Below are 24,532 nucleotides of genomic sequence, written 5' to 3' on the forward strand. Positions count from 1 at the left end.
GGAAGGATTTAGGAAGGCTCTGTCACATGCAGGGAGGTGTGACTAGAGCTGTATAAACAAAGTGATTTAACTTGTAAATGACAGAGAATTGAGCAGTGAGACTGCAGGGACATAATCTATACACCCAAACTGCTTCATTAAGCTAAAGTAGCTTTGATGACAATAGTGTCCCCTTAAGTATCAATCTGTCAATCTAAATCCTGTTTGTCTGCTCTGCTACCTGACAGGTAATCGGGACTGTAATGAAGTGCTAGGAATGGAAATTGTACATTTTCTGCCAAGTACTTATAATGAAATTTATATCTTATTATTTTAATTTTCTTAAGTGAAAAGTGTGCTGGTCAAGCCAGAGGTGAAAGGACTTGAAGCAGAAGACTCCAGACCATTACCGGAGTCCCCTGTGTGAGTATGTTTGCTTGTGTTGGGAGCGAGACCCTGAAAAATGTTTGTTCTAATAAAATATCTAAAATAAACCTAGATTCGAACAAACTGTTGATCACAAGATTAGCAAAATTAGCTTACAGTGACTTTCCACTGAACTTGCCATTCTCATGTATAATAAAGGCAAATCTGGTTGAAATTAAAAGTTATATCAACCTACTGAGCACATCTCGTTTGCTACCATAATGTGTCTGCGTTAAAATCTTTTATTCTCCGAGATCCGAGACAGGCTGGGTATCAAAGACTCTTTTACTCAGGCTACACCCATCACAATTCTTACATTTGAGTAATGACAGAAGAACAATTGTAACAAGCGCTTATTTGTACTAATAATTTCAATAAATCAATATAATAGAAATTAAAATATAGCTGCTATACATTCAAGTGTACCCTTACAATAACACCATAACAGAAAATGCAAACAGAAAAGAATGTAGCGCTTATCAGTATAGATGAAACTAATAAATCACCTTTTTATCGATTTTGATCGGAGTTTTCTCTTTTAAAGAAACGTAAAATTTGTTGATATCTATAAAAGATATATGGACATAGTGCAGATTATACAAATTAAATAAAAACAGGTATAATATTGGAGAACTATTGCACTCACAAACGGAGAGCTGTTAACTCAGCTCTAGTTGGAATCACTTCTAGGTCCGTTTAGGCGACCCACCCCTATTAGCGATGTAATTTCTTTCTGTGTGGGAAATAAAAACACACACAATTGCGCAGTATTGTAGGTACAGTGCCCAAAATGTATAAAGGAAATCCCAAATGGGTACTTACAACATTAGAGTCATTAAGTAATGACTCAATTTCTGAACGATATGCAGACTAAGGGCTGCACTCCCTTCTTTGGTAGTATAAAAAGCTGGGAACCAGGATGCAGAATTAAAATAAAAAGTAATGCATTTATTCACATCAATAAAATTCACAAATAAAATTGCAACAATGTGCCAAATCCGGAACGCATTTCGCCACTACTCCTGTGGCTTCATCAACTGGGTAAATTCGTTACATGTCTCCAAGTTCCCAATTCTGATTTAAATACTTAAAAGTGTCGGGCAGGGAGCCAGTACACGGTAACCGCCTCACGTTAGTACCACCCACCGGTACTACGTGTGCGGTCCATGCCTCCCTCTCATGCCGTTACTCCTAAGGAGCTGAAAGAGATTGTCAGTTTTTCCTGCTTCGTTCTGTAATTTTCTTATAATCCAAATAGAAGAGCGGGTCCATAGTTAATTCTTCAGTGTATTTTGTTGCCATAATTCCTTCTGAAGTTCACAATGTCCGTTCTCACTTCATACATTCATACATAAAATTGCAGGAAACACAGTGTCAGTTTCAGTTCTTACTTGTATCAATTATTCAATAAATGTCAGGGACAAAATGTATTCCTTTGTAACAAGGTCAAAATTAATCGTGACTTTAATGTATTTTTTATAATTTGGTGTTCGTTTTTTTTTTGTTTTTTGTTTTTTAGTTCTGAAACTTTTAATTATTGCCATGTGTTCACTGCAGTGTTTACAAATTATGATAAAACACACAGAACAAATTATTATGCTATGACTGAATTTAATATCAACGGGACAAAGAAACCGTAGATAAGACACTCTTCCCAAATGAGGTGGAAGGAGCATCCACATCAAGTTTGTAGTGTTTCATGAACGTCATCGGGGAAGACCAGGTGGCTGCCTTGCAAATGTCATCGTATGGAACCTCTGCCCAATTAGCCCAGGAAGTTGACAATGCTCTGGTTGAATGAGCCTTTATCTTCAGTGGAGGAGAGCGATCTTTATTGAGATAAGCCTTTCTGATTACAAGAGCAATCCAACGCTTCAATGTAGATAGAGAGGCTGCCTCACCTCTCCTGGCCCCTGAAGGCAAAACGAAAAGCTGGTGAGTTTTCCTGTAAGGAGCAGAACGTTCAAGGTACACAGACAGGCAGTCCATAACATCCAAACGATGCCACTTGATCTCCTCTGGTGAAGAAGGATTGGGGTAGAAGGATGGCAGGACCACCTCTTGAGATAGATGGAAACGAGAGACCACTTTAGGCAGAAATGCTGGATTAGGTTTCAGGCACACCCTATTGTGGTAGAATTGGAGACAAGAAGGCAGGGTGGAGAAGGCCTTGATCTCTGAAATTCTCCTAGTGGATGTAATTGCTACTAAGAACAACGTTTTGTAAGTTAGGAGGACAGCATCCAAATCCTCAAGAGGAACGAATAGATCCTCAGTTAGGTAGTCGAGAACAAGCGGAAGGTCCCAAGGAGGGGTAGTGGATCTCGAAGGTGGTCTCAACTTGAAAGCTGCCTTGAAGAACCTGGAGATCAATGGGTCTGATGACCAAGAGGTGTTGCACAAAGCTGACAGGGCCGAAGACTGAACTTTAAGAGTGCTGATGCTAAGACCCTTATCCAGACCTTCTTGCAGGAACTCCAAGATTTCAGTGTTGCGAGGGCGTATGAAGTCAACTCGCTTGGCCGAAGCCCATTCCTGAAACACAGCCCAGATTCTATGGTAGCATGAGGACGTAGAAGCCTTCCTTGAGTGTAAGAGAGTATTGACCACTGCTTCTGAAAGGCCTAATTGTTGAAGTCTTTCTTTTTCAAGACCCACACCCCCAATTTGAGGCGTTCCGGATGAGGATGGGATATTGGACCCTGCGTTAGCAGATCCTTCAAAACAGGCAGGGGCCGAGGCTGTTCCTGGCTCAGCGTTGACAGTAGGGGAAACCACGGCCTTCGAGGCCAAATCGGGATTACGGCAATAACCGTTTTCCCTTCTGCCCAAACTTTTCTCAGGAACCTGGGTATCATGGGAAGGGGAGGGAACGCATACCCCAGATCGAACGACCAAGGAAGAGATAGAGCATCCTGGCCCAGTGCCTGACTCTCTGGGTGGAGGGAGAAGTAATTCTCCACCTGGCGATTCCTGAACGAGGCCATCAGGTCGATCTGGGGCATGCCCCACCGACGGGTGATCCAAGCAAAAACTGACTGGTGAAGTTTCCATTCTCCCGGGAGAATTTCTGATCTGCTGAGAAAATCCGCCGCTACGTTCTCCGAGCCTGGGAGATAGATAGCCTTCAGTCCCTGGAGATAGGTCATGGCCATCACCATTAGAGGAGCTAGCTCTTTTAAGAGCCGCTTGCTCCTTGTGCCTCCCTGGTTGTTTACATAAGAGGCCACCGCTCGGTTGTCCGTCTTGATCAACACCCAGGAATTCCTGATCTTCGGAAGGAACACCTGAATGGCCTTGGAAACAGCTTGCAGTTCTCTTAGGTTCGAGTGGAGCCGACTTTCTTCTCGAGTCCACCACCCCTGAGTCCATGAGGAATCGAGGTGGGCACCCCAACCAGAAGAACTGGCATCCGTCGTAATAACGGTCCACGGAGGTTCTTCCAAGGGAAAACCCTTTGCTAGGTTCTTCCCGTTCCTCCACCAGTCCAACTCTCTTCTTACTGGCAGGGGCAGAGAAATTTTCTGATCCCAATCCGTTTTTTTTCTCTGTCGAACTGGAGAAGAAAACAACTCTGTACAGGGCGAAACTTCCATTGGGCCCACTTCACCAAACCTATCGTAGACGTCAAAGAACCCAGAAGACTCATGACTTCCCTTGCCGAGGCCTTTTCGAGAACCTGGAGCTTCTTGACTTTGTCTTGTAACTTCATGACCCTCTCTGGAGACAAAAACACATGAGCAGAAATGGTACCGAGGAACACGATGGTCTGAGATGGAATCAGGGAGCTTTTTTCTATGTTGAGAAGCCACCCGTGATCTTGCAGGATGTTCATTGCCATTAATGTATGATGCTCCACTATTCCTTGTGAAGGCCCTACGATGAGTATGTCGTCCAGGTAATGGAATATCTCGATACCTCTCATCCTTATGACGGCAATCAGAGAGACAAGGACCTTCGAGAAAGTCCTTGGCGCTAAGCTGAGACCAAACGGAAGCCATCGGAACTGGAAATGTCTTCCTAAAGCCCAGAACCGAAGGAACTGCATGTGATTGCTGTTTACAGGGATTTGGTAGTAGGCGTCTTTTAAGTCTATGGAGGTCATCCAATCTCCTGGTTTTACGCACTTTAGGATAGTCTGTAAGGATTCCATTTTGAATGTCCTTACGTCTAGAAAGGCGTTCACTCCTTTTAGGTTCAGGATGAGACGCCACTTTCCCTGGGGCTTTGGGGCCAAAAACACAGTGGAATACATCCCCTGGAATCTTTCGTGAGAAGGGACTTCCTCCAACACCTTCTGTCCCAACAGAGTGGAAATGCAAGTCCTCATGGCCCTTCGTTTGACACCTTCTGACACTTTTGATTTTCTGAAATGGGCAGCACGTGGACGAGAGGAAAATTCTATCCTGTAGCCTTCTTTTATGATTGAGGTGACCCACTCGTCTGTGACATTTGCGGCCCACACCGGGTAAAAGAACTGCAGTCTTCCACCCACCGTACCCGGATGGGCCCGAGGACCTTCCGAAGGTCTTCCCGGGGGTCCTGGCACCTCTACCTCTGGAAGCCTTATTGGAAGAGGAGTGAGAGAAGGACTTCCACTAAGAGTTCCTGGAATACTCCCTTCCGGGCTTGTAGCTTCTACTGTCCCGAAAGGACCGATCCTTAAATCGCCTGCTTTTCCAGGAGGAGGAAAAACCCTTTCTGCTGACTTGTGGAAGAAACGCTTTTTTCCCATCAGCCGCTTTCTGAATGGCATCCTCCAGGATCTTACCAAACAGGAGGTCCCCTTGGAACGGTAGACCACACAAGGACGCTTTGGAGGCATAGTCCGCCCCCCAGGAATGAAGCCATAAGGCCCTTCTGGAGGCCACCGATAGGGTCATACCTTTGGCAATCATGCGAGTGATGTCCAGGGAGGCTTCAGAGCAAAATTCAGTAGCAAGGCTCAAATCCTTGAGACTACCCAGGAGATGTTCTCTACGGACACCTTGATCAATATCTTCCTCCAAATTAGCGAGCCAAACTCGTAAGGCCCTGGAGAGAGTGGTCAGCGCCACTGACGGATGAAGGGCGGAGCCTAGCGCCAGATAGGCTTTAATTAGGTCACCATCCATACGCTTTTCCATAGGTTCTCTTAAGTATGCCATGGAGTCTATAGGAAGCGTGGTCTTTTTAGCCATATGGATCACTGCGGCATCAACCTTGGGAACCGAATTCCAAAGGCAGCAGTCCATGGTAGAATAAGGATAAGTCCTTGTGAATTTGTTTTTCAAGGTGGACTTCCTCTCCGGCTTATTCCACTCCTGAAGGATCATGTCCTTTATAGAGGAATGCACTGGGAACGTTGGTCTATTAGGTTTCAAGTCCTCAAAAAACCTGTCAGCCTCTCTCAATTCAGACTTTTCTTCCGTGAGGCTAAGAGTGTCTCTGAGGAGGGTAATAAGCCGATCTACAGATTTAGAGTCCAGAGACCTGGAGGCATAGTCAGCCTCCTCCTCCCCCTCATCAGAGACCTCCCACAGGTCCGGATCCTCCTCAGAGCTGGAAGACTGAGGTTCCGCTCTGCGTCTCTTAGGAGGGCCACCACATCCCGTGGTAGACTTAAAGCCCTCAGCAATTGCACGGGAAATCCAGAGCTTAAGGTCATCCTGCGGTGAAGTCTTACTGGGGACATTAGCCGCCTCCGACAAGCATTCCCTGCAGAGGTTCCTTCCAGGTGGAGCAGGTGATGAGCAATTAATGCATTTATTGGACTTTTCCCTTGATTTCCTCGCTGGGGAATCCAGATGCTTGCTGGGGCTGAAATAAAGCCATATATGACATATATTACAGGCTTAGTTTGGCACTCTTTTTAACAACCCCCCCCCAATAGAAAAATTGAATGGCTCACCTATGTTTTCTAGAGAGGGATCTTGCAGAGGCAGAGGGGGAATCCATACTACAAGGGAGAACCAAAGGGAAATTCAACACACAATACCTAACCAAAAGGTCAGAGCAGACTGACCAGCAGAGAGAGAAAAATAAAATAAACCTTAAACAAGAATTATCAGGAATCCTACCTTATAACGACACAAAAGTCCTCCAGGCAGCCAAGAAACAGCAAAGGGCGAACTGCAGGGGAGCCAGGAACGAGATCGCTCGAACAGCTGATGCAGCGCACAATCAGACTGTCAGAATCTGCCAGTTTAAATAGAGCCGGGGAAACCATCCGGTCCGCGCATGCGCAGACCGCTGGAACGCACGCCGTGCGTTCCAAACGCTCGCGGCCAAGGAAAATCACTTCCGGGTTCGCCGGATCCGGCCGCGAGCACCAGCCTGTCTGCTGGAACGCAAACTGTGTCCCAGCCTGCGACGCCCGAACCCCCAGGAAGCCCCAGGCAGTCGGGGAATAGCCCCATGGGCCAGAAGGCATAGCCACGAATCCAGGAGACCCCACAGGGAACCGGACAACACACCAAACCACAGGTAGGAACACTCCAGGGCCCCATAGTATGGATTCAAAGAACTGCCGAAATAGGTGCGGGGGGGGGGGGGGGGGGGTTTGGACCCCAATTAAGAGGGGAAGCTGATAACAAGGGGAATTTTTAAGGAAGACCAACCCCATCAGGCAAATAGAAAACCAGTGTCTCCCTCAGAACACCTAAATCCCACGCAGCGGTTCAGTACTTACACAGAACCTGACCCAGTTAGTCCTGCTCATGCAGGCTGTTTACTGGGGCCTTCAAATGAAGAGAGGCTGAACTTCATTTGGAACGAACCCACGACAAACGCAGGAAGGTGGCCATAAAAGAAAAAGTTAAAAGTCCTGTAGAACTTGCTAAGGACAGGAAAAAAGACTGTGGTGTAAGGGGAGGAGGGACTCTTTATACCTATCAGTCTAATTAATCTAATTAATTCCTGTCCTGTGACTGCTAAGGGAGGAGCTACCCATAAGTGATGCTGCCATGATTAGCCAGGAAACACACATTTTTGGTCATGTTGTGTTTTTTATTTTTATTTGACGAGGTATGAATATAGACTCCCCTTTTAAAGATCCTCTTCTCTATTAAGAATAATAGTTGTTTGAGGATGTATGATAGGATGGGTTATTTATTACTGATATTTATAAAGCGCCAGCAGATTTTGCAGCATATTAATAATGATTAGAAATAAGCAGTAATATTTAAACTTGGGGTAGCCTTCTTTGATAGATGTTTTGCTTATTATAATATCTGTGATCTAGCAACATTTGTGGAATACAATTTTATTTTTTTGTTATGCATGTTTGTATTTGTCTATTTTAAATATTTTTGTACTGATTGAAAATTATTAAAGTATCTTTAAACTAAATCTCACATGTAAATGTAATATAAGACAAAAATGTATACTAGTGTCATACCTATAAGACCACTGCTACCACCTGTAATATAAACTCATCTCACTAGAAAAATATCAAACTAATGGAACCATCTGGACGTATTTCACAGTTCTTGGGTGTAGTGTGTCAGGATGGTTTCAATACTTTGTAGTATGTTATGTATATATCATAGGTGGTGGCTGTGGTTCTAACACACTGTACACTATTATTTATCTATATCCATTTACATGTACCCATTTTTTTTTTTTTTTTATTCTTTATTTTATTTGTGCACAAAGTTAACAGGTAGCCTTGGTGCGCCACAACAGCGACATCAGGGACAGTTATTAAACATTGATAATACAAGTCATGGCATTTGCTATTCAGGCACTTTTTTTTTTCATATAGCAATATTTCAGTGGAGTAGGTTCTCGATTGGGTTAAGTGAGTTAATGATACAAGCAAAGCTGTACATTTAAGTATAACCTAAGCTTATCAGCAAGATGGTCATACATAGCTCTAGTCTAGCTAAGCTTGGACTAAATGGTTGTCATGCTAACCTTAGCGTATACGTCCAATATATGCATGGTATGAGTAATATGTTTGCATCGCTTAATAAAAATAGTTGTGTTCAGTGAAGTTAAATAACAGGCTTATAGCATTAAGATTATAGGGTTATAACATTATAAGAGGAGAACAGCAATATAAACGCTCAAAATACATCGCTGGTTGCCACAGTGAGACAGTTACTTTATGAGGTATGCATTAAGTAGGGACTGGCTTGCTATCTACGTGATAGGTAAAGTAACTGGTACAGGCTAGGCTAAACAACAAAGACTTATTCAGAGATGTGGTATTTTCACTGTGGTGTGGGATCTTGGGTGGTATGTCGCCCTTCAAACTGAGTAGTCCCAATTGCGTGTCTCGGTCGGTGCAAAGTCCCTTCGTCCTATGCCTTCCTTCAGGCTGCAGCGGTCTCCCTGCTGTGGGTCTTGCAGAATTTTCATCGCAGTGGGCTGCGGAGGGGCTTTCCATCCGCATCGCACACCGGTATCAGTATGGTGGCTGTAGGGGGTCAATCCGTGTTCGTCAGCTCGCATGCGGTATGGAAGGTAAGGTTGCGTTGTTGTCCCTCTGTAGTTAGGCTAGTGGGGTATGAGGGGGTGCTCGCCCGTTCCCGTTTGGCATACCTCGGCAGTCCGTCCTTGAGAAGTCAGAAGGGAGGGTGCTCCAGTCAGCCCTCGAGCGTGGATGGCTGGGCCTGCAGTCTCCGCCATTTTAAAGGTGGACTCTGCGCTCTGTGTTTTCTCGTGGGGGTGCCGCTTCTTGCTGGAGCTGCCGCAAGTTCAGTCCGTGCAGGGGGAGCGGTGTGGGGCGCTTCTGAGCCTTACTGCCGGTTTTGGCGCCAGCATCTTAGGTCTCCACCATCTTGCGCCCTGCACCTTGTTGCTGGATCCAGGCGGCCCTGCTGCTGCTCCCGGGATGGTCGGGGGGTGTGCGGGGGTGGGGACCGGGATCACCCCCCCGGTCCATAGGGGGGGGAACGGGGCCACGTCTCCACGGGTCTGGCTCCTGTCTGAGCACCGATGGGCAGGATAGCGGGGCAGCGGCCGTCTGCCCTACTCACCGCCGGAGTAGGCCTCGTTGGCGCCAGGGAGGAATCATCCCCCAGGGGACTGAAACCGGTCCGGTCAGCCTCACCCTGGGTCCGGTACTCTCAGCCCGATGAGTTTCGCCGATGTTTGTCAGCTTTTTATGGCAAAGTAAGCTGTTTTTTTGATTTGTTCGTTATTAGTTTCAGGAGCTGGCCTGACATGCGACCATCTCGCTCGGCGGCCTGGCCCCGCCCCCCTACATGTACCCATTTATAAGGTTTTGTGGATTCTTTGCTGCAGGTGGTAGGACGGCAAAAGGGAGCAGCAAATTTTGGGGAAATAAACATATGTATGTATTTGTAGAGTTAGGAAAGTTTTCCGGTTTAATATTATTGTATATGAATGATTTTTAGGGGTCTGGATTTCTCAAGGCCTTGGCACCAGAAATATACCCAAGCACGCAATCGGATTAAAGCTAACCTGCATGTTACGCACCCAGGCCTCAGGACTATACTGGACCTTGGCTTCTTCACATTCTCCAAATTGATAGTAGTTGACTTATCTGAATACAGGTGAATACAGTTACTAAATTTTTGTCTGTGCACTAAAATGTACCTATTTTGCATGGTTGGCTTGCAAATATATTGATCAAACAATATTTTGTTTACATATTGGAGTTTAAGTACTCAATTGGAAATTGAATTGCAATTTCTTGGCTAAAAACATGTTTTTTGTTGTTGTTTTTTTTAAGATCTTGTTTTCTAAATTCACTACAATTCAGTGTTTAGTATATAAACTATTTTTAAACTAGTCTGTCTCATTTATTGTGTTGAGGCATGTGTGCATTTTCACATTGTATTGTGCACAAATGGTGTATTATATGTATCCATATTGCCCACCACTACCTCACATCATACAGTGAACCCATTTAACTTTTCATCTGCACATTTCATAGCTATGTTATGGCTTAATGTATTTCTCATAACAAATATACCTTATTTAACCCCTTAAGGACCAAACTTCTGGAATAAAAGGGAATCATGACATGTCAGACACGTCATGTGTCCTTAAGGGGTTAAAGACCTTGATTGTCCATATATAAATAGTGGCTTTACTAATAATGCTGATTGTGATCTTTTTTGTAACCTACTCTTAACATGGGCAATATTTCTACCTTCGAAGATCAATAAAACGAGTGCCATATACATGGAAAATAATATAACCAATACTACAAGTCATTGAAAATCCGCTAAAGCTAAATATGTGTATTCTAGTTAATTAATTTAATATTTTAAATATCTATGAAAAGACATTGGTGTTCTGTTCTTTTTGCATGGCAGATAAAACCACTGAGTTACTAAGGGGCTAGTCTCATCTAGTGTTCATCTCCCTTTCTGGTCCGTGTTTTATACACATACCACTTTAATCCTTTTGTACAACGCTGTGGAAGATGTTTGTTGCTTTACATCAGAATATTAATAATTGCCTTCATTCATGTTTGTCACAGATCGAAGGGACCTGTTGAATGTGAATCCTTGAAAAACAATGTTTCGTTAGCTTGTGCAAAAACAGAGGAGAAATTACTCAATACGTGGTATCCAAAAGTGATCAATCTTTTCACAAATAAGGAAGCATTGTCGGCCATTAAACCAGACAAAATTGATTCTTTCTACACTTGTTTGTCAACGCTCATGTCAAATCAGGTAAGTCGCGCTTATGTCACTCATAGAGTGAGATAAAAAGAAAGGCAAATCAAAACATAGCTTAGAAACAAAAAAGTGTAAAAGTGGCGCTAAAAATCCAATGTGGTGTACACTGTGAGAAAGATATACCATATATACCAGTGCATCTAAACACACTCAAGTGTAATGTCACAAGAAACACTTACATAAATGAATGGTAAAAAGAAAAAGGTATAGTAGTCTCTGTTTTTTGTTTTTTTTATCTGTAAAGTACAAGTGTAAAAAAAAACATCATAGGGCAATATGTATATACAACATTTAAAATGAGAGATAACTTGGAACACTCACAATATAGAGAGCCATATAAATCGGCTCTAAACTATGATGGCCTATTCATACATCCGATGTGGATACTGGAAAAGATGCAGGTCCCCTAGAAAGTAACAATATTCCTCTGGATGGTAATGCAGGAACCAAGCATGAAGTAAATAGTAACTTTTATTTGAATAAAACTTAAGCACAACGCGTTTCGACCATTTGCAATTGGTCTTCCTCAGGTGATGACAGGTAAATATGACAAACTTATATATCACATAAAATGAATACAAATCAAACACACATGTGAGATTAAAAAACATCCCAACCCTTTTATCCATGTAAAGAAATTCCGTTTTTTGTTCACCCCGTCCAATGAGGGGGAAGAGGTAACTTCTATCTAAAGGTAATTAAATAAGATAAAAATCGTACCAGGATCTTTTTTTTTTCTCTATACCTGGAAAGCTAAGTATGTTGAGCGTTGCCACTTTTCAGCATGTAGTTGAACACGAAATGTTATCTGAATTAAAAATGTATTTAAAGTAAATATTTTGTGCACAAAATGCGCAATAGGATTTTTTAAATGTGATCGATCCCGTCTCTGCGTCACTTATAGCCCTCCCACTGTTAAGCCACACTAATAATGCAGAAACAACATTTTTGCAAATGCTGGCATCAAGCAGGGCAGCTTAATAAACCTAATTATTACGGTTAGTAAATAAAACCATATTTGGGAGACTGACAGTCCAGATGTTGAATTTAACTTGTGAGGATTTTCATATCACCCCTCCTCAGACTTTATGCATCTCAAATTTCATTTTTCTCCAAATGCTGTTACGCTAATGCACTTTTAAAATTGTTCTAGCACATTGAGCAAATACAAGACATTGCCAGGAAAATGAATGAAGCAAGTATTTAAAGGGACACTCCAGGCACCCAGACCACTTCTGCCCATTGGAGTGGTCTGGGTGCCAACTCCCACTACTCTTAACCCTGCAAGTGTAATTATTGCCGTTTTTTTATAAACTGCAATAATTACCTTGCAGGGTTAACTCCACCTCTAGTGGCTATCTACTAGACAGCCACTAGAGGGCACTTCCTGGTTTCTAGCACAGGTGCTAGAGCGTCGCTGGACATCGACACGCTGTGTGAGGACCTCCAGCGTCGCTCATTTCCCCATTGGAAAGCATTAAAATGCATTGCATGCGCATTAGGTCTCCCCGGCCGGTGGGCGGGATCAGTCTCTCCCACCGGCCGACGCAATCAGAGGGAGGAGCGGTGCGGAGGAAGAAGCAGCGACGTAGGACATCGTCGCTGCCTCAGGTAAGTTACTGAAGGGGTTTTTACCCCTTCAGCAACCAGGGATTGGGGGGTGGGAGGGAGAGGGGACCTGCAGTGCCAGGAAAATTGATTGTTTTCCTGGCACAGGAGTTTCCCTTTAACAGTGAAAATACAATTTTAGCCGAGAAGTAACATGTACATAGAAAAATTAGTCAGTAGTGCTACAGATGTTTAATATGATAAAAAGAAACCCTCCTTTTTATAAAAATCATTATTGTGATTTCCTCCTATGACTGTATCGAGCAGTTGAAAGATCTGTTGCAAAGAAGTATAGAGGCGTATGTGAAGTTATTTGATGACTCTGACCTGCGTTGGCTGCCATTGTTCAAAATGCAACTCACATTTGATGATGAGAAAATGGATTTTTATCCCAGTTTCCAAGATCTGGAAGAAGCCGTCTTATTTATCGTGACCCAGATATCAAATACACTGCAGGTATCTTGGAAACATTTATTCTGTTTAAATTATTGTTTGTTTATCTTTCTATCTTAGTCTTTGTCTGCCTATTTATTATATTCATTCTTTTATTTGCATAGGGCAAAAAGAAGTCATTTACCAACAAAACTAAAGTTGACTTTGTAATGTCTGTAATAATTACAGACCATTTGCAATGTGCAGTAATAGGCAACTTAATTATAAAATGTCCCTATAAAGAAAAACCTAGCTGAACTGAGCATCAGCTAACAAGCAAAACACACTTTCATACTTCAGGTTAAACTAACATAACACTTCTAAATTATCTGCAAATCTGGACTTTTTCTTCAGTCTTTGCGGCAACTTTAGCATCCTGCTTCTGCGACAACAGCCTGTCTCTCTCTTGGAAATGAGCACACACAATACCAAGTAGATAAGCTGGCGCAGACCAAATCTGTAAACCAATCGTGGGTTGATATGCAGCACCAACAGTATACCCCGGTAATATGGTACAGAAAAATGAAACACAGAAAAAGTGCTAGTGTGCAAGAATATATATACTGAGACACCTTAACTGTGAAAAAGTGACTCTAAGATGTATATACAATGAGAGTATTACAGTCCCCAACAAAAAACATAAATACAATTAAAATATGGTAAAATTGCTAAAATAAATGAAACCAAAATGTGTCTTACCACATACACAATGGTCTGATCCTCCCTGGGCTAGATGGCCAGGAGTGGGGCTTATACCACTCCCAACTTGTGAGTTGTTTTCTTAAAGAGACATTTTGGTTTTATTTATTTTAGTAATTTTATTGCACTAGGAGTGCTTTCTCTGTCTCCTCCCCAGCTCCCCCCTTTTTTTTGTCTCCTTTGTTAGAGAGACCAGTGATGCCTATTGAAAGGCTATAAGTATTGATTTGTCAATGTCTGGCACTTATGGTTTTTGTTGGGGACTGTAATACTCTCATTGTATATACATCTTAGAGTCACTTTTTCACATTTAAGGTGTCTCGGTGTGTGTGTGTATATATATATATATATATATATATATATATATATATAATATGCACTAGCACTTTTTCTCTGTCTCTCTTGGAAATGCCTACCAGCCGTTAATTTATTTAACTGACTAAATTTGAACTAGTGTAATGAAAGTAAAAAGTGGGGGACGGAGTGAGTATGGGAGTGAGGTTTGGACAGAATGGGCTCAATAGTTGGCCATGGTGCTTGGAGTGTCAAGTGTACAATCTGATGCATTGTTGACACAGTGTAAATAGTAATACGTATAGAGAATAATTTAAGATGAAAGATCAATCTTTAACAATTTTTTTTTTTAGTTGACCATGAGTAGCATTAGATGGTAATACATCAATAATTCATATATAGGCGTTGTAAATAAATATTTGAGCCGTCCACATACATCTTCTTGATAGTTTTACAATGCAAAGGTATGAAAGACGCTACCATTTCTAACACATAATGGAAGTGGCTGTCTAGACCACGATATGGAGGTAATGCAAAGGCTGGTTTAGACGCTCTATTAGGAATATAAAAATATAGATTTATTGGAAGTTCACGCCTCTGCTATTTGGGAATCAAGACATGCTTTTGCAGGAGATACTTCTACCACTTACCACGCTAGCATTTCTTAGTGAGAGAACAAAGATTGTTTAATGGAATACATCTGTGTGACACCTTTACTTCCCTACAACCATATCACCTATCCCCTGCCTTCTTTATCTTTTCTGTTTATATTTATTTATTTTTTTTCCTCCTTGCCTCATACACTTTCTAATTTGAAACTGTTTCAATAAGCACTTTCAAATAACCCAAACGAACCATTTGTGGATAATGAACACAGTGTCCATTTAAATTCATGACACAATCGTTTTCCCATTCCTCAGAACATTCAGACTGCCCAGTCTTGGCTTTCTGGTAGCTCAACTGTCCAAAGGATTGAAGCAAAACTACCAGACCATGTCATTCAGTGGGCCATTTCAAAGCTAAAGGAAGCAGTCCAGCACCATTTGGAAGAGCCCAAGAAGCATTTTGACACTTATGGTACGTATATATACCTTGTTATAGGTTAAAATGTGGTTTTAAGGGGGCGTGGCCAACCAAGCAACTGAACAGACGTCTAGGAGAGGAGCTCCGCAAAAACGGCTCAAAAAAGTGACTTACAGCAACAATCTCGCTCCCAAACTTTGTCACCCCACGGCCCCACACCCAGAGTCGACCATGGGGCGAAAAAACAAAAAAAAAAAACAGCCAGAGACCTTGAAAACACCAGACATTAGGCTTTCGTTTGCGAGGCCGACTCCGCGCGCGCCAGCTAAGATGGCGCCGGAGGCTCAGAGCGATGAAGAGGCCTCAATGGAATCTAGGGACGAGCAGGAGGAAAGGGCCTCCACATCGGAAAGCAGCATGCACTCGGAATCAGAGGCAGAGGGGGACTCACTACCGGCGACACGGGGGGATATCAGAAACCTCCTACAAGACTTCAGGAAGGTGTGGAAAGCAGACCTCAGAGAAGCCCAAGCGGATCTGGGTAAGCTCACAACCAGAGTAACTGATCTTGAGTCAAGGGAGGCGGCACGAGACACTCTAACCCAGACCACCCACAATCAGCTTGAGAAAATGACCACCCAGATCCAGAAACTTACCCGAATGGTGACCGTGCAGGAGTCCAGGCACAGGCGCCGCAATGTCCGAGTCAGAGGGGTTCCTGAGCATGTCGGGGGACCAGAGCTACTACCCTTCCTGCAGAGAATGATAACAGCCATGGGCCTAAAGAGAGGGGAGAACAACCAGCTGCTGGTGTCGGCGTTCAGGATACGCAAATCGGCATCGGCTCCCATGGAGGCACCACGAGACCTCATAGCAGTAACATCTGATGTGGCTGCAAGGTCTGCTATTATGACATACTCCAGAGACACCGGCAACATAAACTTCGAGGGCAACTCGATCACGATATACGCAGACCTACCGTTCGCAGTACTGTCAGAGAAAAGGAAGCTAGCCCCAATTGCAAAACGCCTGCGAGATGCAAGAATTAAATACCGATGGGGGATGGACGGAACACTAGAGGTCCCAGGCGACAAGGGGGTGAATACGCTGGACTCCACAGGTGACCCAGAAGCCTTCCTCCAGAGCCTGCACCAACCAAGGCCACCACAGCAGATCACACAGCTAATGGAAGCAAGCGATCGGGGCAATTCTGGAGCCTCCGCCCAAAGTCTGCGAAAACCGACACCAGGAGAACATAACCAACGCAGGAGAGGGGAGATAAAGCGCCTAGCTCCGATATAGGGGACTTTGCTCACCTTACCTACCTTATAATGACAAGTAGCTTTACAGCGCAACCAGTCCTACACATAGGGCCCATAGCCTGCACTTAACACACACACGACCAACACCAGCACACATACTGCACAGAGGTCTGTCCCTCCTGATGATCCCGACGAAATTAACGCCACCTTACCAAGTTATATAAAGTTTACTGAAATGCCATGATGTATATATGTTTGTTCAACGGTATGATCTATGTGATGTATTGACTGCCGTAACCCATACGAGAAGGCACAACAGTGTCGTGATACTGAAAATCATATATTGGAAAAGTGTTTTATTGTATATAAAACTCCAATAAAATATAAATAAAATAAAAAAAAAAAAAAAAAATGTGGTTTTAATAGACTAATGCCTTTCTGTCTTTTGGTTTTTATTAATTTACTTTCCTTTTTCAATTATCTTTACTTCATTTTTATAATGATCCTTTGTTGTATTTCTTCCTATGGTCCATGTTTGCAACCCACTAGTCCCAATTTCATTTATTATGGGAGACACAATTCCTGTACAATCCTAATGCGTTTTTTAATATCACTTTCTTAATCCGTAATAATAATTTGTTTATTTTTATAGTTGAAAGCTTTACCTGGTTGGTGGATGGTACTGCGTCTCAGCAAGTGGAAACGTTTCTCACCGAAAAGCACAACTTTGAGGAATACACAGCAGTGCGTATGAACAATGATTCATTAGCAAACAATTAAACATAATGTTTAAAAAAAATAAAGAAGTCATTTTTATTTGCCCCCTTAAATAAACAGCCATGTTTTTTTTTTATAAACACACATTTTCTGATAGTTCTTATTGTGCTTCTACTTGCGGCATTGAAATGGAGATCTTGCTGACCCTGCCTGTAAATACCATGGCAATTGGCAAGGAAGTATAGAACTTAACATAAAATATAATTGTAAGAGAAAAAAAGATCTTGATGAGATTTCTATTAAAGCGTCAGTATAAGCACTTTGATTTGCTGTATTATACCTGGAGCACATTGAGCATATTCTCTGACTACTAAGAATGGCCTGTACTGGCAGCAGTTTGTAGAAATTGCTGTTGCTATAAAACAACCCACAGGACTGTCAGTCACGTAACCAGCAACACATAGTTCCCGATCTCTAGTATCTATTTCATCCATATTATACATGTGGTGTGTGCACAATAGGTTAGGATGTTAACCCTCTGCATAGAAAACTGATCCTCTGCGCTTTCCAGATAGCAAAACACAACCTGATTCACTAGACCTTGATCTGGGCTGTGTATTAACCGATAGCAACCACAGTATGACTGTTAGCAGTTTATAATGCAGCTCCAATTATCCTTTGTGGTTATTGGTACTGCTCCTTGGGGATAAATTGCTGATCTCATAATTCCCTGATGGACAGGTATTTCAGGGATAAGATCTGTCCTCAACGACCACTATGATTGGATTATCTCATCCTGCACCAAGTGGCACTTTGAGCAGTAAATCATATTTCATTTTTTTTCCTGAGTTTTTTTCACCAGTATTTTTAAAATAAATGTCATATTTTACATAGTGAAATCCTGTAAAGTATTGTTTTTTTTATTGTTTTTTATCTTGAAGTTTATTGAGCAATTTCATAGCCTTGCCAAAAGCATCGCTAGTTTGCCAAGATGGGCACATTTCACTATGATTGAATTGGACTGTGATGATCTGAAGTCAGGTTTGGCTGATAAAGCAAAAAGCTATGCACGGTTTTTACTGGAGGTACTGACAACCAACCACAGAAAAGAAAATGAAAGGTGAGTGGAACTCCGGATTTGTTTCTTTTTAAGAGTGCATGCATATATATATATATATATATATATGTGTTATACAAAAAAATGGCATGCACATGCAATTGGATCTAGATTACTGTATATCAAACTATAATTTTCTTATAGGGGTTTTCTGGCTGAAATTGATAGTCTTCTTTTATTTACTTATTTATAGCCATTGTATAGATAATGTATTACATATATGAAAACAACCAAGCCAAATAATACAAGATAGACAAATAGAAATATGCCTTTAAAGTTGCTTCTTTTATGCAATAGCCAACCCATTGCATCAGTAGCATTCAGATTTGCCTAAAAACTGAAATTAGCTTGGTTGGAATCTAGTGCAGTGTTTCCCAAACTAGTCCTCAAGACCCAGCAACATTTCAGGTTTTGTCACTATCTCAATTGGAATGAAACAGAGAAATACATAAATCCTGGATTGTTGGTGGGCCATGAGGACTGCTTTGGGAACCACTGTTCTAGTGCATAGACTTGTTTATCTAGCAACTGAAAGGGTTAACTCCTTAAGGACCAAACTTCTGGAATAAAAGGGAATCATGATGTGTCCTTAAGGTGTTAAAGTGTAAAAGGGAAGGACTGAGTAGCAAATTTCAACGCCCTCTGTGCACGGTTCAGGTGTTTTTGGGGATTTGTAGTTCACATATCAGCTTTCTACTTCTGAAGAAGCTAAATCCTTCTCTTGGCATCTTCTAACTGAAGAGTCCCTGCAAGTTACTGTAATAAAAACTTAAAAATAAAATTATAAGCCCTGTTATTACATCTCCAAAGATTAATTAAGATCCATGGTGCTTTTTATTTTTTAACAATCCAACTATATGTTCTACATAGCCATACTAAGCTTGTAGTTCCTTGTCATTTAAATGTAAAATATTAGCTAAGCTACATGGGTTGTATTTGCTCATGGCCTCATCATCACACCATTTTAGTGCCTAAAGAAGCAAGCATGCACACACTACAATTCATTTTTTGATGACCCAACAAATATTCTGCATTCACATTAGATCATTCAAATGAAAACCTATCTTCCTTTACAGAATCTGCACGGAGTTTGAGAGGATTAAAGAACATGCATTAAGGGCCCCTGTAACCACAGAGGACGTGATTGAAGCCATAGAGTTTGTTGAGCAAGTTAAGACCAAAGGTCTTGTGGCACTAAAAGCTCAGATTGCCGTAAGTTAGCTGAACTCGTATTTATGCAGAAATGATAATGAAATATAAACACATCTGCGCTATTCCTACTGTGTTATGTTGATTATAGATAATAAAGCTTGTGTATGTGACAATGTCGGTGTTACATTGACTGACTGGCTGGAATAAAATGGGTCTCGCTAATTGCACAGTTTAATGACAAATATACCAGGATTCAAGATTGAACACAATTATTAGAATATTGGAAGAGGAATGGGAAAAGTATTGCTTGTCAGAGAAATAAGAGAGTGATCAGAGGCAGAGATGTGGGATTCAGTGATGCTGGTAGGTAATGGAACAGATTGAGGGCAAGATCCAGATCTATAGGAGTGAATCTATTTAACTCTATGCATGTCCCATTCCTATACCAGAGATGGCTAGCAGAGAGGTGATGAGGAAGATGTGATTTGAGGGGGAGAAGGGGACCTGTTGGAGTCATCTTTTTTCATTCCCTCTGTTTGGGTACAACATTTCCCATGACACTTATACTATGTTTACTTCACAAACACCTGCAGTGCTGAGTTTAGCAACCCCTCATCTTAAAGTTCCACTTCTACCACTCTCACTTTTTGAGTATTTCATAGTGATTAAACCTTTATGAAATACTAATGTTGACTGTGTTGGAATTTTATTAAAATTCTAGTGCTAACAAAAGCTGTCATAAGACCAAGTCAGGATTACTCTGTCTTAATGGCAAAGTTCGGATCGTCGAAAGCTGACGAAAGACAGAATGTCTGCTGTCAATTTTCGTCAATTTCCATATCATCAGCGAGAGTACACCAGTGAAGTAGACTCCTGATGATTGAAGTCCAGGAGCTGACAAAGGGATAGATTCAGATAAGTTCAGACCCTTTAGGTTCAACCTCAGGCCACTGCACACAAAGCAGGGATGTCACCTTAGAGGTTATTTGCAAAATATGACAGAGACACATAAAGTAAACATAGTTACATAGCTGAAAAGAGACTTGTGTCCATTAAGTTCAGCCTTCCTCACATTTGTTTTTGCTTTTGATCCAAAAGAAGGAAAAAAAAAAAACCCAGTCTGAAGCGTTTCCAATTTTGCAACAAACTAAGAAAAAATTCCTTTTTGACCCCAAAATGGCAGTCCGATAACTCCTTGGATCAAGCAGCTATTACCCCACAAATTAGAAATTATATCCCTGTATGTTATGTTTTTGGAAGTATTTATCTAGTTGCTTTTTAAACATCTGGATGGACTCTGATAAAACCACCTATTCAGGCAGAAAATTCCATATCCTTATAGTTCTTACTGTAAAAAAAACTTTTCTTTGCCTTAGATGAAATCTCCTTTCTTCCAGCCTAAATGTGTGACCTTGTGTCCTATGTATAGCCCTGTTTATGAATAGATTTCCAGATAATGGTTTGTATTGACCCCAGATACATTTGTATAAAGTTATCATATCCCCTCTCAGGCGCTGTTTTTCGAAACTAAAGAGATTAACATTTTTTAACCTTTCTTCGTTACTAAAATGCTCCATTCCTTTTATCAATTTTGTAGCTCGTCTCTGTTTTAATGTGCTTCTTATTCTGAGTCTCTCGTTTGGTAGATTGGTCATGACTTATTTTCCTTTTACAGGAGAGCAAGCAGAGAATGGATTATCTTTTAGATGTTTTTATGTTTACCTCTGAAGACTTAGCCCTGAATGCAACTGTACTATTGTGGCCTAAGAAAATAAATCCTGTCTTTGACGAAAATGACGAGGTAAAACATTTTTTTATACCTCCTTTTTCTTTTTTCTATGGCTCTTTTATCTTTCCTTGTATTCTCTCTTTCTTCATTAGAGGTGCTTCTTTTTTATTTTCTTGGTTGTTATATTTTGAGAATTTGAGAGTAACTCTTTATTGTTCTATGTTTATATACCATGGTTCAATATCTGGTACATTATACTGTTTCAGTTATTTATTTTTTTAAAAAAAAAGGAAAAAAATAGCTAAATAATGCAATACTTATAATAGATCACTAATCCAACACTAGTAAATAATGTTCACTTAATGAAATTACTCTTCTGTTTGTTCATAGCTGATTGAAAAAGCCAAGCGTAAAGGAGAGAGTTTGTTAATAGGGAAAAGAGAGAAATTAATGCTGGAATTGGAGAAACTTTCACGTCGGATGGAAGAATTTGGTGAATGTTCTGAACTGAATATGGTCCATCAGGTAATTGCATAATTTCAGAGATATAGAATAATACTTTTTGTAAATTATATTTTAACCCTATTGGTTTAACTTGTGAACATATATGTATGGTAGGCAATAGTATATATTTCAATAAAGAGACCACACAATGAAAAGAGACACAAATTGTTAAATTTTAATGGACTGGGCAACTGATTCCTTCCTATTACGCTTCATCACATCTTAACCCCACTATGGACCCTATAATTACCACCACACATATATATATATATATATATATATATCCCACAGTAGAAAAAGCCTGTGGCTACTATTATTATTATTTATAAAGCACCAACAAGTTCCGCAGTGCTGTACAATGGGTGGACCTACAGACCCGTATTTGTAACCAGACGAGTTGGACGCAGAGGGACTGAGGGCCCTGATCAATGAGCTTACATGCTTGAGGGAGTGGGGTATATTGACACAAAAGCTAAGGGTAGGGTAGAAAAGTAGGTTGCTACGATAGGGTTCATTGATGGCTTAGTGTTTTGATTGTTGCAGGAGAGAAATCAGGGTGCGGGGAGGGAAGCTGTTCAGTCACAGAGAGCTCTTCAACTTGCAGATTTCTATAGAAATTGGCACTTTATACCTGGGATCAGGAACCCCCCTGGCTGTCACTCTGTATTTTTTTTAGTGTTATTCATTAAAATAAGAATTATCAGGATTTCAAATCAAAGGCCGAAGTAGCCGATCTGAAAGCAAAGCTAACTTTTTCTTTCCAGTTCAGTTATTTTGGCTTTGGATTTGTGACAATTTCACTTTAGTAAATAAAATGTAATAATGGACTGCCACTCATTGGAAGAAGCTGGCTCTATATAAAATACAATGTACATTTGCTTCAGCAGTGCTCTTTGTAATTGAAAGTTATTAAAGGGACACTCCAGGCACCCAGACCACTTCTGCCCATTGGAGTGGTCTGGGTGCCAACTCCCACTACTCCTAACCCTGCAAGTGTAATTATTGAAGTTTTTTTTATAAACTGCAATAATTACCTTGCAAGGTTAACTCCACCTCTAGTGGCTGTCTACTAGACAGCCACTAGAGGTCACTTCCTGATTTCTAGCAAAGATTTTCCTTGCTAGAGCGTCGCTGGACGTCCTCACTCTGTGTGAGGACCTCCAGCGTCGCTCATTTCCCCATAGGAAAGCATTAAAAATCTTTTTCGATGCTTTCCTATGGGGAGCGTTAATGCTAATGCGCACCGGCCGACGGAATCAGAGGGAGGAGCGGCGCGGAGGAGGAGACAGCGACGAGGGACATCGCTGCTGCCTCAGTTAAGTGACTGAAGGGGTTTTCACCCCTTCAGTAACCGGGAATTGGTGGGTGGGAGGGAGAGGGACCCTCCAGTGCCAGGAAAACGGATTGGTTTCCTGGCACTGGAGTTTCCCTTTAACCCATTTCTGGTTAGACAGGCTTTATAGAATGTGATCACATACTTTTTTTTAACACTATCTGGTCTTTTGAGAATTAAATATCCTACACATTTTGCTTTAGCTACATTTTAAAGAACATAATGTCTTTCTAATATGTTTCTATCCTAACACCAGTGGAATGTTCTATGTATTTCACATTTGTATAATGTTATCAAATAGAATGCCTTATTCAGTCTTTATTAGCTAAGCTTTAAACAATTAAATATTATTCACACAGGCTTCTTAAAAGTTACAATGACACTTGGTCTGGGTCTAATAGGACTAGATCTTATGGTTTCTATGAATGGAACGGTGTGCTGTTAAAGGGGTAGCAATGCTTGTATAATTTGTAAGCCATTGAGGTATATTTTTGAGCCAACCAAACTCGGTTTTGCAAAAATGGATATTGTTAATAATAACTGTATTCAATTTCTTCACCTTTCAGTATGTAACAGACGTGAGGACAGTGCAAAAGCGTATTGCAGATTCTGAGGAGACCATCACATTTATCAATAAAGAAGAAGCTCTGTATAAATGGGACCTGACAAGTTATCCTGAGCTGGATTCTTTAAAAGCAAACATTGAGCCATATCAGAAAATCTTCAATTTAATCTATAAATGGCAGAGGACTGAGAAGAGGTGTGTGTGTGTATGTATATGTATGTGTGTGTGTGTATATATATATATATATATATATATATATATATATATATATATATATATATATTGAACGGTATGCTTTTTCATCAACACTAATGATCTAATAAAATCTGCTATTATTTCACTAATTCCCAGATGGATGGACGGAGCCTTTCTTGACTTAAACGGAGAGAGCATGGAAGCAGAGGTTGACGAGTTTTTTCGCGAAGTGTATAAGTCGATGAAATTTTTTCAGCAGAAGCAGAAGAAGGCTGAAGAAGAAAAGAAAAAGGCAGCTCCTCAGCGGACGCTCACCGACGAGAAGGTGGAAGAAGAGAAGAAAGAAAGCAGTATGGTTCAGATGTGTTCAGCAGTGATGGAGCAGATAAAGGAGTTTAAGGTATGAGAGAAATGTGTTTTCTTTTCATTTAAAAATAATCTGTCATGAGAAATGTGATTTACTATTTATTTAAATGCATGGCAATGTCTAATATTTCAGTGTTTGTAACTGCAATAAATATCTTGTTTGTATTTGTCAGGGTACCCTGTGTGGTTGCCCAGAATGTGCCACAACAAGTGGACGTCCTGCATGTTGAGAGGGTCCTTTCCCCATGTCCTTCTCTTCTCTTCAGTGATTCTCACACCAGCCGCAATAGCCTTGCACCTTTGTATGACGCACCAACGTCATGACGTTGGTGACGTCACGGCCCGCCAAAATATTTGAATTTGACCGTTTTGGGGGCGTGGCTACAAAGTTAAAGAGCCATATTATAAAAAGGGCTCTTGGTCATAAGTCATTGCCCTGTTGTGGTTCAAGTATGTTCCCAAATAGCGCGTGATATTTATTAAGTATTCCT

At 41.2% G+C, this 24,532-nt stretch overlaps 1 protein-coding gene across 1 annotated transcript in view; it reads left to right on the forward strand.

Moving 5' to 3' along the window:
• DNAH12 (dynein axonemal heavy chain 12) overlaps positions 1–24,532 on the forward strand; it is a 133,101-nt gene that overhangs the window by 31,122 nt on the left and 77,447 nt on the right. Inside the window, exons 6-17 of the mRNA XM_063426881.1 lie at positions 327–402; positions 9,750–9,908; positions 10,844–11,039; positions 12,921–13,109; positions 14,999–15,155; positions 17,016–17,107; positions 18,022–18,200; positions 19,274–19,409; positions 21,025–21,150; positions 21,469–21,603; positions 23,482–23,675; positions 23,832–24,075. Of these exons, the coding sequence (XP_063282951.1) occupies positions 327–402; positions 9,750–9,908; positions 10,844–11,039; positions 12,921–13,109; positions 14,999–15,155; positions 17,016–17,107; positions 18,022–18,200; positions 19,274–19,409; positions 21,025–21,150; positions 21,469–21,603; positions 23,482–23,675; positions 23,832–24,075 (1,883 nt within the window). The remainder of the gene's footprint in view (positions 1–326; positions 403–9,749; positions 9,909–10,843; positions 11,040–12,920; positions 13,110–14,998; positions 15,156–17,015; positions 17,108–18,021; positions 18,201–19,273; positions 19,410–21,024; positions 21,151–21,468; positions 21,604–23,481; positions 23,676–23,831; positions 24,076–24,532) is intronic.

The sequence above is a fragment of the Pelobates fuscus genome, chromosome 7, assembly GCF_036172605.1.
Source record: "Pelobates fuscus isolate aPelFus1 chromosome 7, aPelFus1.pri, whole genome shotgun sequence".
Lineage (NCBI taxonomy): Eukaryota > Metazoa > Chordata > Amphibia > Anura > Pelobatidae > Pelobates > Pelobates fuscus.